The sequence below is a fragment of the Centruroides vittatus genome, unplaced genomic scaffold, assembly GCF_030686945.1.
Source record: "Centruroides vittatus isolate TY-2023 unplaced genomic scaffold, ASM3068694v2 contig_439, whole genome shotgun sequence".
In the NCBI taxonomy this organism is placed as follows: Eukaryota; Metazoa; Arthropoda; class Arachnida; order Scorpiones; family Buthidae; genus Centruroides; species Centruroides vittatus.
This window is the reverse complement of record NW_027122239.1, coordinates 1,821,384-1,834,763: the sequence shown is the minus strand read 5'-3', so window position 1 is coordinate 1,834,763 and position 13,380 is coordinate 1,821,384. Positions and strand designations below refer to the sequence as shown.

The window sequence follows — 13,380 nt, the reverse complement described above, 5'->3', positions numbered from 1 at the left end:
GAAGTTAAATAATTAAAGTTGTAACACATTTCTAACCTGTAGGAATCACCGTCTCTATTATAGTCACAGAGTAGATAATCTTTTCCAACAATTCTGTCTCTTGCAATTTTCAATGGTTGATCCACAGATGAAAGAAGATCTTCACAGAGACTAGGAGCCTAAGCAAACATTCATAAAATGGTTACTTTAAATTGCAGATTAAATATAATAATTATACAATGTATTTTATTAGATCTCACAAACTATAGATCAGGTTATAATACTGATTAATCTAAAAATACTGCATAAATTTAGAAAACTAAATAATCTGTTTTTCAATTTCCAATGTAAACAGCTACATTTCCTCCAAATGATAAAGACTAAACAGATGAGGCTATAATCCAATATATTTTATTACAGTTCTTAATGTATATGCATTTTGGGCATGTTTAATTATGTTCATATTAGTTACAAAAAATTTTTACATATAAAAGTATTTTTACTAAATATGTTATGTAAAGGTTTGAATGTTTGTTGATTTGGTTTATTGTTTCATTTTAGCATGTACTGAAGAGAGGCTACAGCTCAAAATGCATATACATTAAGAATTGTAGTAAAATACTGTATATTCGATGATATCCTCATCTGCTCATCAATGACATTTCTTCCGAATGACAAAGACTCACTCGGAAGAAATGTAATCGATTATTACACAATAATGTAAATGATAAATCTAATATATAATTTATTTACCTTAACATAATGACATAACTTTTATTTTACCATAAAAATTATAAAAGTTTATTTGATTAAAAAAAAATACATGTACTGTATATACAGTATAACTTGGTTAAAAAGTTTCTACATTAAAGTTTAATTTCAACAGTCCCAATTTTTTCCCCATAACAGATGTGTAAATTTTTACCATATAAATGTTCTAATGCTTACAGTAAATAGCATGCTCTGACAAGCAGTATCAATACTTGGATGATACTGTTAAGTTTTCAGTGAGTTTTAGTATGGTATTTGTATATTTGCAGTTTTGTTTGTTGGATTCATAAAGCTTGTTTTTTCCTCACATAACAAAACAAATAAAGTATTAGACAAATATCTTAATAAATACAGTTAATACTGATATGCTCAATTCACTGTAATGTAGCAGAATATTGTTAAATAAGTTAACTATGGATTATTGAAAGAAAAGTTGTATTATTTTAATTTCTGCTTAAGAAATTTTTTTAAATAAGTCCCTTGAAAAATCTCTTAACTGAGTTCTGCTGTGTGTGTGTGTGTGTGTGTGTGTGTGTGTGTGTGTGTGTGTATATTCTGTTCTTCAGTAGCTGGTGATGGCCTAATAAAGGTTGAAAACATTTTTATATTAACGAATTTTCCAGTTTCTTTAATAAGCTGACATTTCAACTTTGCAACTACAATATAAACTTCATTAACAGAGTCAACAATTAATTATCGTTTTCTAAAAATATAAAATAAAAATATCTTTAATTAAACTGTATTTTTTAGAAAATCATTCTGCATCACTTAATCCATCTGAAATAGTCAAAATTTTATTCAAACATTGAGAAAAATGATTGTTTCTATCTTACTAAGTCTCACAAGAAACATTTAAATGTTGAATGTTTATTTACTAAAAATCTGAGGAATAATACTTTGAAGCTTCTTGCTAGTATTATTAAGTCTATTCCTCACAAGCAAATTTTTCATTTGATTGTCTTTTAGTAATTTCTAGTTAAAATTTAATCACTATAAATTTCAGTAATTTCTGTTTAACTTTAAGTTTATAAATACAGCTCATATATTATATTGCTTGTCTTTCAAAAAGTTAAACAAAAAATTACAACAATAGAATATAATATTTAATCTAACATCTAACAAAATTATTTATTTCTTAGTCTAACTATAACATTTGAAAATTATATATTTAAGTTGGTATAATTTTGTTTCAAATTTGTTATATTTTGAATTAAAAATAATGTATAATACACCTCTCAAAAACCTCAATTAGAGTCCAGTGATATGTCACTGGATTCGATTCTATTGTGGCTTTGAGAATTGCATTATTGAGTTACATATTGAGTCCAGTTGAAGGGTGAAAATACTATTAAAAATAATGATACCAAAGTTACTTAATAAACAAATATTTTTTAGAAGACAACTTATCAGTTTCAATCAATTCAAATAATTAAATAACTTTCTAAATAAATAAATTAAAGTATGACATAATTTAAAATAAAGTCAAATCAATAAAATTCACAATTGCATATGAGTGGATGAAGGTGTTATGTTACAATCATTCAAAACCCAATTGTCCTTCTTGGATGAAGGTGTAATGTCTCTCATATACAACAATTAAATATTGCAGAAGTTAAATAATGCTATAATACTCTCTGAATATATTACAATTAAATATTTACACTGAAATAATTACAGAATAAAAATATGAATATCAATTCACTTAAATTTTTGATTTTGTAACAACACTTTCATGCACTTTCATGTTTCAATTATCATCAATAGATCATTTCACACATTGTACAAATGACAAATTTATAAAATGTGCAATAATTTAAATTTTGATTACACATATTTAAAGAAAACTAAAGATACTGCTGATATGTTAGAAACAGATAAATTTAAAAAATAATGATGCATAATCACCATAATGACTACATGTCAATAACAATTTTAATTATTTGTTTGACTAATCGCTTTGGAATTATTTTATATTAATGATAGAACAGTTAAAATATTTGTTCTGATTATTAAAAATATTTCAACTCAGAAAATAAACATTTCTAATTCTTTTCTTAAAAATTTAATTAAAACATATAACTGGAAATAAGTAATGAAAATTAATTAACAAAATTTTATGATCATTATAACAAAATTGTCTGTAATATTAAAATTTAATTAAAGATATATTTATAAAATTTTTCTTGCTAATTCAATTCTACATCTAAAAATAGAAATTAAATTGTTCATTCAAAATTATCACCAGAATTTAATTTCTAAATTTAAGCTGACATCCTATTTAAAAATTCATTTATTATCTATAAATATATACTAGTCTTTTCATTTATCTCAATTCCTTGATAAATAAAAAAAGACAAACTTATCCTGAAGTCAATTGATTATGTTATTTCCTAATCATTTGAAACTAATAACTTCAGATAATGATAGTTATAAGATCAGAATTAAGGAGCAAATTAAAGAATTATAACAACTCAACTGGTAAATTTTTAAATATTTTTATTGAAAATTCATTAATATTTATATTTTACCAAATAGAAATTATTATAAATGTATACACTTATGAATTTATCATATAAAATTTTACCAAATCAATCAAGTCACTAAGATTTTTTTCTATTTGCTGAGGTGGCAATCTTCTCATTAAATCAAGAGCACAGTCTAATTGTTGATCCGTCTAAAAATAAAAACAGATAGTAAATTAATCAGATAGTTTTAAACAGAAAAATAATTAAAATAAATTCAAATTACTCTTATGCTACAAATATTCATTACAATAAAAATTATGATATTGAGAATATTTTTGTCTGTAGATAAATCTTAATCGACATAAATAAAAGTATTTCTGAAAAATTTTCATTCTCTTTATGATAATGAAAATCCAGCTTTCAAGCTACATGAATGTTTTGCTGTTTAATTCAATTTTTAATAATATAATCCAAGTTTCAGTGTAAGACACTTATATTATATAACTGTAGAACTTAAAGAACATTATAAAAGCACAGATTTAACAAATACGAAGAACAGAGTTTGTAACAAATCTAGAGAATATAAAAAATAGTAGCAAATATTCTCTATAATTCATGAAATTTTTTCTTACATAACTTAATACATAGTTATCATCTTAACATTATTATTGTCATGTACAGTATCCATACACATTTTTAAAATTTATTTAAAGAGATCTCAACTACTTTATGATTAATTAAATAAAAAATTCCATAAATTTATTTTTATTTCATCATAAAATTTCAGAATTATCTTTTTATATAAACAATGAATATATTAAAAATAGACAATCATATCATCTATATGATACTATTAGTTCAGTATTTAGTTTTCATAACCTGCTTTGTCACATTAATTTGTTTCATTATTCTCATTTTTCAGTTACGTATCAAATGTAAATGCATAAGTTTCATTTTCCCATGTCAGAAATAAAATCAATAAAATATTTTATTGATTTTATCAAGAATTTCAATAAAATATACCTAGATTTTAAATAACATCGATTATTAGTCATAACAGTCACGACTGTTAAAAGCATTATAACATAATACTGACACAAAATAAAGAAAAACAACCATTTAATGTTATCTCTTATAAAAAAAAATTAACAACAATTATTCTTAAATGCATTTAATTTATTTTAATTCCTAATGGATCTAGCTAATGTTAGCAACAAATATCTCTTGCTGCTTAAGAAAAAGTTCTTTTTTAATATCTGTTATACTTTTTGTATGCCTGCAAGCTGTATTCAATCTTATCACATAATTTAAGATGAAAAAACTGTCAAACAAAAGAATACTCTGTTCAGAATAAATCAAAAATACTTAATGTAATGAAATAAAATATTTCTTTTGAGTGTGATAAAGATAAACTTGAACAAATGCAGATACTCCAAGAATTTTTTAAGTATTAAAGAGTTAGTTTCTTTAAATATTAAACAGTTATTAAACATGTCAGCAAAAATTGATTTTCTTCAATGCTGATAGTGTTCTTTGGTTAAAAATCAATAAAAATTATTCATTTTTCTTGTTTGCTTCCATCTATTTAAATATATCTATATTTTAACTTACTTTTACAATTAAAATAGTGTAAAATATTATTTCAAGCACACTAAGATTTCAATTACTTAAGAGTTCAAATAAGTATTTAGTATTTTAAACATAAGCAACTATTCCAATTAAAAATTCATTGTCAAAATTAAACATGAACTATCCAAAATATGAATTCTCACACCCTGAGGTTGTCTCCATGTGTGAGAGTTCATATTTTGAACTGTCACTGGTGTGAACGATGGAAAGGAAAGAAAGAAATTTTTTCTTTGTATATTCATGATATTTCATATTTTTTAAAAATTAAATGCTGTCAGCCAAGTTTTAAATTTTTACTTCATGAACTAATTTATTTTAAAATATACAAGTATTTAATTTACATAATGCATAAATAACACTACTAGCTGTTAACAATTTTTTTTTAAAATCACATGCAAATTATTATTACCAAACAAACAAACAAACAAACAAATTATTATTAACATTAAAGATTATTTTTATTCATTTTTGTTATTCGTCAAATTCTTTTTCAAGGGTTTGAAATTATAGATTCAAATGCTCCTTTTAAATAAAAAATATAAATAAAATAAAATAAAAATATAAAATAAATATAATATTTAATATAAAATAAAATTTTCATGATATTTAGGTTTAAAATGATAAAAGATTAAATTTATATGTTAAATTTATGTTTGCAAAAGTGGAATCTTTCTTCATTATCAAATACATTTTCATGATGAAAAGAATAGACAATACAAATATTTCAATAGCTTAACTTGAAAGAAAAACAAAGAAAGGTTATATCTACATTACATTCAATATAGAACTGATGACAGTACAAAAATTTTGTTATTTGATATCCATTTGCACATACAGTATTAGAAACATACTTTAATGGCTTATAACTTTCTAATGGAAATTACAATCAATACTGTCTTTAATTTTTTTTTCAATTAAATAAATTTTATATTGAATAACAGTTTATATAATTATAAAATAATATTACTGATAGAAATTCTATTGCAAAAAACATATTCAACATTTTATTGATTAAGCATACAAAATGTTGCAAATAAATATTACATGTAGCATTTTACATGTTGCATAGTAATCAATATCAGATATTATTCTATATAATCCTAATTTATTTTTTACATATCACTTTCATATGTAGTATATATATATATATATATATATATATAGAAAATTGCAAGATTAACACAAAAAAATATAACAAATCATTTCATATTTATTGTGCATGTTAGGAGTATGTGCTTGGAAACTCATTTTGCACATTAGCATATTTATTTTATCACTAATCTCTAATTTATTGTACCGTTAGCCTAACATGCTAATGACAGTATCTATGCATGCAATATATTACATACAGGTTACCCCTGTATAACACAGGAGTTATGTTCCAAAAAATTGCCGTGTTATGTGAATCCGTGTTATACGAAACACAGAACCACTACAAAAAGGGGGGTTAGGTTCCAAAACCTAAAAAACATGCTATTATATTTTCTTAATTAAGATAAATATCTTTATTAAAAGTGATATCTATTAGTATAAATTAAACAACACCAAAAGCAGAAGCGTCGAGATCTGGTAACACTGAAACAAGTTTTGAGAAGAACTGTGTGTATTGACAAAAGGCAGGAAAAAAAAAATTTACATACTGTACTTAAGTACTAATAGTTCACGAAAATTATGCAGGAAAATCTGATATATGTACGCACTCGAATGAAAAATGTCAAATGAGGTATCTTTCGCACTTAAAAGCTTTATCACGTTTATTGAACTGTTGTACAGGGATTTCACTAATTTCAAGTTAGATAAAGTTTGCTTTTAATAGTTTTTATTACATTTCATGTTGTATGAGAGTTTTACCCAATTCTCAAACAGTGTTATAATGAATCCATGCTATAGAAGTGCCGTGTTATACGGGGTTACCTGTACTAAATTTCACATGCATTCATGACAATGACCAAAATTCTTGCAAATGTCATGGAAGCAAACAGCAACTAATTGCAAAATGAAAGTGCTTATTAAATGAACAATTTCTTTAACAGATATTAAATAATATGAGAAAATAGAAAATATTAGAGATAATATATTACCCTTTAGAATGATTTGATTTTAATCAAATGGTTCTGCTTTTCACTAAATTACTAGGGATAACTTTCTAATTAAAAAAAAGTAGTCTCATTAATTTCTTAATTAGTCTAATTAGGATTCTAGTTCATTCTCATAGTGTTTCATTTTTACAATATAAAGATATCCTACATTATATTAAAAAAAAAAAACAGGTTTTGCCTCAAAAAATGTGTCACAATAGAATACATTTCATATTATTTATGCTATGCAAGTTTTTGAAATAAATTATTTTTATAATTGCCGCAACCTCATTTACATCATGTTTGTGATATTATTTACTATTTTAGCTTACATCTCAACAAATCTTTTTTCATGATCATGTGGTATTGAAAGATAGATTATTTTTAGCATATTTTTGTTGTTTCATTTTCATTCAGTTTCAGATTGATATCAGAATTACATTAATGAGATAAAATTTTTCTTTTCTATTGGACAAAATAAATTTTCACTTTTAGCTGAAAGATATCATTTTCCACTAAAAATAAAGTAGCAACTTTTACTAATAAATGCAAGTATATATTGATGTAAATATTATATCAAAAAACAGGTAATACGTTAACTAGATTGAGAAATTGTAACATTTTAACCATTAACCTATTTTTATCATTATATATTAAATCCTGCAACTCTCAAATAATAAATGCCTTCAAATAATTTTCCAAGCCAAAAAAGACACAAGAAACTATAAGCCTAGAAGCTGTCTGGTTAAATTATTTTATAGAATCTAGTTTTAAAAATATTTATAGTGAGATTTTGATTAATATATTTATTTGAACTGTCTGAAACAACATAATTATGTGATAAATTCTCAATAAAGCAATATAGAGGAGAAGATGGTATTATGGAATCCCATTTTTATTATAGTGTAAACAAGGTATCATAACTACACCCACATTTTTTGTGCAAAAAGTACCAGTAACTATTAAACTAAATGTTCTTAATTAGATTTTTCACTAGTATAACTACAAGTATGGTTTTTGAAGGCTTCTGTAAAAAAAAGTCAGAAAGTGGGCTTAGGGAAGCCATGTGATAATATGGAACCTTACTGTATGTTTTCAAAAAATGCTTTAATGTATCCAAAAACAAATAGGAGAGTACAAAGCAAGTTAGTTAATTACAAAATCATTTACTCCAATGTATTTTACCAAAAAATGCTTTTATAATAGAAAAATATGACTTCCATCAACAATATATATTCCAGCAGCTCTTTTTCGATATTCTCAGGAAGAATTGGCTTTATACCTAGTGTCTTTTTCACAAATTGCTCCAGAGGGATGTCTGTTTGCAAATAGAGAGTTCAGAGGAGTCGGGTTCCATATTAAAAGCACCACTGGGGTCTGTATTTCACACATCTCCATCTTGGGTTAACTTAATTCCTGTTGACACAACTTTAAAAATGTAAACATCAGACATATTGACATGTGCCCCCAGGCCTCTAGAACTGACACACGCACCAGTGACCTACAACTATATGATTTATCTATATATATAACCTATTGAACGCGTGTCCATCTGTCTGTCGTCCATGTAACATTATGCCAAAAACGGTAACTAGAGGCACCCCTATCGTGTGTCATATTTCAAGCATTTAAATTAACAATATAAATTATTATTATTCATTTGGCCAATAACAATATAAATAATTCAGTATATTTGTAATAGGAATTTATTACTGTCACGGAATGCCTGTAATGTGCACTAGGGAGCGAATAATGAAAAAAACGGATAGTTTTGAAAATTACATAGTGGACTCTCAGAAAGTAATATTTTAATAAAAGAAACCTTTCATGATACCACCAAAGAAATACGCCAGTGGGGAGGAACCTTTCATATATTAAGTGCATCAAACATGCCTCATAGGAATTTGTAATGCTGCTAGAATGTCCACTAGGGAGCATCTCGGGCTATTTTAGAAATAATTAAATTCACTTAAGATTCAAAATTTCGGAATTGCAAAAAACACAAATGTCTTGTTTCACTGAGATCAACCGCATAACTGAAATGAGAGGCGTTCTCCCCTTGCTATGGATGGCTGCCTAGTGCAGTACAGCCACAATTTGCTAGGATTCGAATCTATTATCAGTCTGAAATGGAGGGGTTCCATAATACCACCACCTCGTCTATTATTAATTTTGAGATAACTGCAACTAACTATGCATTTAACAGAACTAATTAATAATTATGGTATAAAAATCTATTTGAATGTTATTTATATAATAACCCTTATAATTTTTAGAATGATCCAACATTGCAAATAAAAATTATCAGTAATTTGACCTAATTTTAAACAAAATTACTTCTTTCTCAACAATAATGCAATTCAGAATTATTATGGGAAGAGAGTATTTTTTGAATTTACTTTGAAAATAATTTTTTAAGTCTAAATTTGCTGGAATAATCATATTAAAATTAGCTTCTTACCAAACTACTGGAACGAATTACAAACAATCAAGGACCTTTGAAATTAGTCACAAAATTTTAATAAAAACATCCAATGAACGTTTTTGACCTTGACCAAAGCCTGCTTCATGTTTTTAAACCAACAAATTTCAAATTAGAATGCATAGAACAAAAATATTTTTGAAATATTATTTTTAAAAACTTTGAGTTAGTGTTATATATTTTAAGTTTTATATTTTCCACTATTTAATTTTTATATATGTTATGTGTTGTTCCAAAGTTTTCAAAAATATTTTCGTTTCTATGCAGTCCAATTGAAATTTGTTGGTTTAAAAACATGAAGCAGGCCTTGGTCAAGTTCGAAAACATTCGTTAGATGTTTTTATTAAACTTTTGTTATTGGATTTTAAATTTAAAGGTTCTTGATTGTTTGGAATGGTTCTACTTTCAAACATCGGCCAAAGAAACATTCTGATTTGCTTGTAGACCTGACAATGGCCTATTAGGTAGATCAGGAATGTGCAACCTGCAGCTCGCAGTAATATTTTTGCAGCCTGCCTCGCATAAAATATGAATAAATATATCAATTTCCCAGCTTAAGGAAGTATGCACAAAAATTAAAACATTATTTTTACAACTTATGTATGTAAATAGTTTTTCTGCAATGAATTTAGTAAAAATTAAAACAAGAAACTGGCTAAAACAGACACATTGAAACTAATTTAAAACTAGCAGCAACTAATATTTAACCAAATATTTCTGATATATTACATTTACATCAGTTCTAGAAGCTAAATTAAGTATATCAATGATAATTTACAATTATATATGAATAAATAATTGTGATTTACTGACATGTTTTTCTCTTTTCTCTTGTATGCGGCCTGTGTCAATTCATAAGTTTTGAAATGCAGCCCTTACATAGAAAAAGGTTGCCCATCCCTGAAGTAGGTTGTTCTCCTGGGATTTCTGTAAACAGATTTCTTGGGATATACTGACAAAATTATGCAAAGCTTTTCCTGGGAATTATCAACCATATTAAATAAAATATATTCTTTATAAAAATACTCATACCTAATTTTTGAATAAACTTTTAATTTACATCATGCCTTACAAGTCTACAAAAAATTATTTAAAAGCATTTTTATGTATTTGACACTTATTGACAATGTAAGTCAGCGTCTTTAAAACACATACAAGTCCTCCAACAGAATTGCCATTTGGCATTTTTAGTGTCTAGCTGGCTTAGGAAAATACCTAAGCAAATATAATTTAGGAATATACAGTAGTTAACTTAGGTATTTGGTAAATAAAATAGTTAGATATAAAATGTAGATAGCATTACAAAGGCAATGATAGATGTGAAAAACCCATTTGATTATTCAAAAAAAAGAATTTAAGAAATAGTGAAATTAGTACTTATGCATCAGCATTAAAACCAACATTAAGATTGGAGTTGAAGAACTAGGATGTAGAAAGGCTACTCTGATATCTGCAGAAAGAATATTCACTTTTATTCAAGAATTATCTTTACAAAATACTTAATTTCCTCTTCTTGAATAATCCACCATGAAAAGAATTGGACAGTGGAGATATCTTAGCCTGATCAACTTGATATAATACTTGAATAATCCTAATTCAATTTCAGAAATGTCTGATCCATTTCTAACTTCATCTCCATTAAGAACTTCAATACATACTACTACAAAGAAATTGTTTGGGAGAAAGTTCAGTTTTTGTCTGCTCTATTTTTAGTCTTCATTCAGAATTTGTCATTAAAAAACATCCCTTCTAGAGGGAGTAAATACTGCCATAAATAAAGTTATTGAAAGCTACAATGAAAAGAGTATTCAATCATCTTATGACATGAAAAATATCGTCAAAGAAATGAATTTATTTTGAACAAATTCATTTCTTTAACAATATTTCCCATCAGCTTCAACTGAAGCAGAGAGAGCTTTTTCTGAAATGAAACATTTCATCACAAAATTATGATCCCAATTGTCCACAATATATGTTTCTTGAGACAATACTATAAGTCTAGTTAATTTTTTTTTTGAAAATTTTGTAAGAGAATTTATTTATTTTTTGCATTAAAGATGTAAAAAATAAATAAATCCTCTTACAAAGAAGTTTTACTTTATGTTTTAAATGAAAATTAGCAAATAGCTAAAATTTGATTTGATTCTGAGAATTCCTAACATTTTTTATTTTACTTCTTGCATTCTCGGGAACAACAACTGCTGGATAATTGAACAACCCTAGTAGTACACTTAAAGTATTTGTCTTTTTTTTATTAAACAAATTGCTGGAAAGAAGACAGTTTATTGTGAGTTGTGGACATTTCAAATCTTTTAAACTCTTTATAGAGACAATTACATAAAAACTACCCATCTTTTACCTTTTTTTTTTTAAATCAAACTGTTTTAGTTATCAATTTTAAATTGTTTTTATTCATTATTTCAAAATCATGACAGTTTGATAAGGTATCCATTAATACTTTACTTTGATTTAATAACAATCTTTTCCCCCCATATAATTTGAATTTATAACAGAGAGAAAAAATTTGTCATCACTAATAATTTAATGCCAAGAATTGATATGCTTATAATATAACAAAAGATTATTATTAATAACTACTATAACATCTATTTTATCATGAAACAATTTTACATTACTGTGACTAATTTAAATTAATTATTAATATAAAAAATAATAATAATTTTAATAAAAATATTATTCCTTGAAAAATATTATTCAATTATGAAAAATACTAATATGTATGATAAACAAAAAGAAACAACTTTTGGCACATGTTTTTATTACGCAATGCAAACAACAATTTTTAGCAAGTGTTTGTTTATACCACTTGATAAGGCTGTCCTAGAAGCTATTTTTCTGTGCTGTCTTTTTTTTTAAGATTTAAAAATTTTTTATTCATATTATAATATTTTAATTATTTATAGGCTAATTAATTTATTGTCTCTGAAAATAACAATATAATACAAGATTTTTAATTCTCAAATCAAGAGACTATTAAAATCTATACTGTTAAATAGCACTATATTTGTTTTTCTAAAAACCCAACATATACAAATTTTATTAAAAAATTTAAGTTAACATTTATTGATTTATTAAAATGAGAGAACCTTTTTTTGAAGGTATTCATTTCACTTTATTTTTATAATTTGAAGATTGAATTTATATATATATATTTTGCTGAAAAATATTTGAATTTTTACAAAATAATATAATTTTTATTTTGAAATATTTGCTATTTATACTGATATATTCAAATGCCATAAAAATAAAAAAACTAAAATAAAGTACCGGATACGAATATTTATTATTTATTAGCATACATAAAAATCCATAAGAAAATGGTGTTCTTGACAAACAATTTATAATATTTATTTCTAATTTAATAAAACAAATAAATATTGATCTTTTATAAAAAAATTTTTTTGTTCTTAGCTGTGACAAAAAGATTTTATATGTTAATAATTGTAGACATTATACTTTAATAAATGCAAAAATAACTTCAAGTTCTTTAAGATAAAATAAAGAATAAAAATTGTTATGTATTAAATTTTCAAAACTTATTTCAAAATTTCTTGCTTTTATTGATTGATTTTACTATACTTTAAAATTCTATAAATAATTTTTATTCTTCCAAGTTATTTCTAAATAAATTTAAAAATTTTTTAAATCTGCCAGTTTTTAATACTTTAATCACATATTAGGTAGAAATTAAAATTTTTCCTCTGAAGGAAATATAAAATCAGAAATTTGTAATTGTTGATAGTTATAATCATGACAAATTTCAATTATTATAGTTCAGTGATGATGAACCTATGATCTAAGTTGTAGGGCAGAGTCAAGGTAGCCACATTGAATATTTAAAAACTAGTAGGTTTTTATAAATTATAAAAAAAATATTTGATAGATTTCAAAACTTTGTATATGTAGTGTGAAAGTATATGTATATGTAGTATGTAGCAGGATCCTAAATTTGTCA

General features: G+C 24.8%; 1 protein-coding gene across 1 annotated transcript in view; it reads right to left on the bottom strand.

Annotated features, from left to right (window-relative positions):
- cpb (F-actin-capping protein subunit beta) overlaps positions 1–13,380 on the bottom strand; it is a 57,001-nt gene that overhangs the window by 26,774 nt on the left and 16,847 nt on the right. Inside the window, exons 2-3 of the mRNA XM_067272442.1 lie at positions 3,335–3,424; positions 37–158 (exon numbers count right to left, since the gene is read on the bottom strand). Of these exons, the coding sequence (XP_067128543.1) occupies positions 37–158; positions 3,335–3,424 (212 nt within the window). The remainder of the gene's footprint in view (positions 1–36; positions 159–3,334; positions 3,425–13,380) is intronic.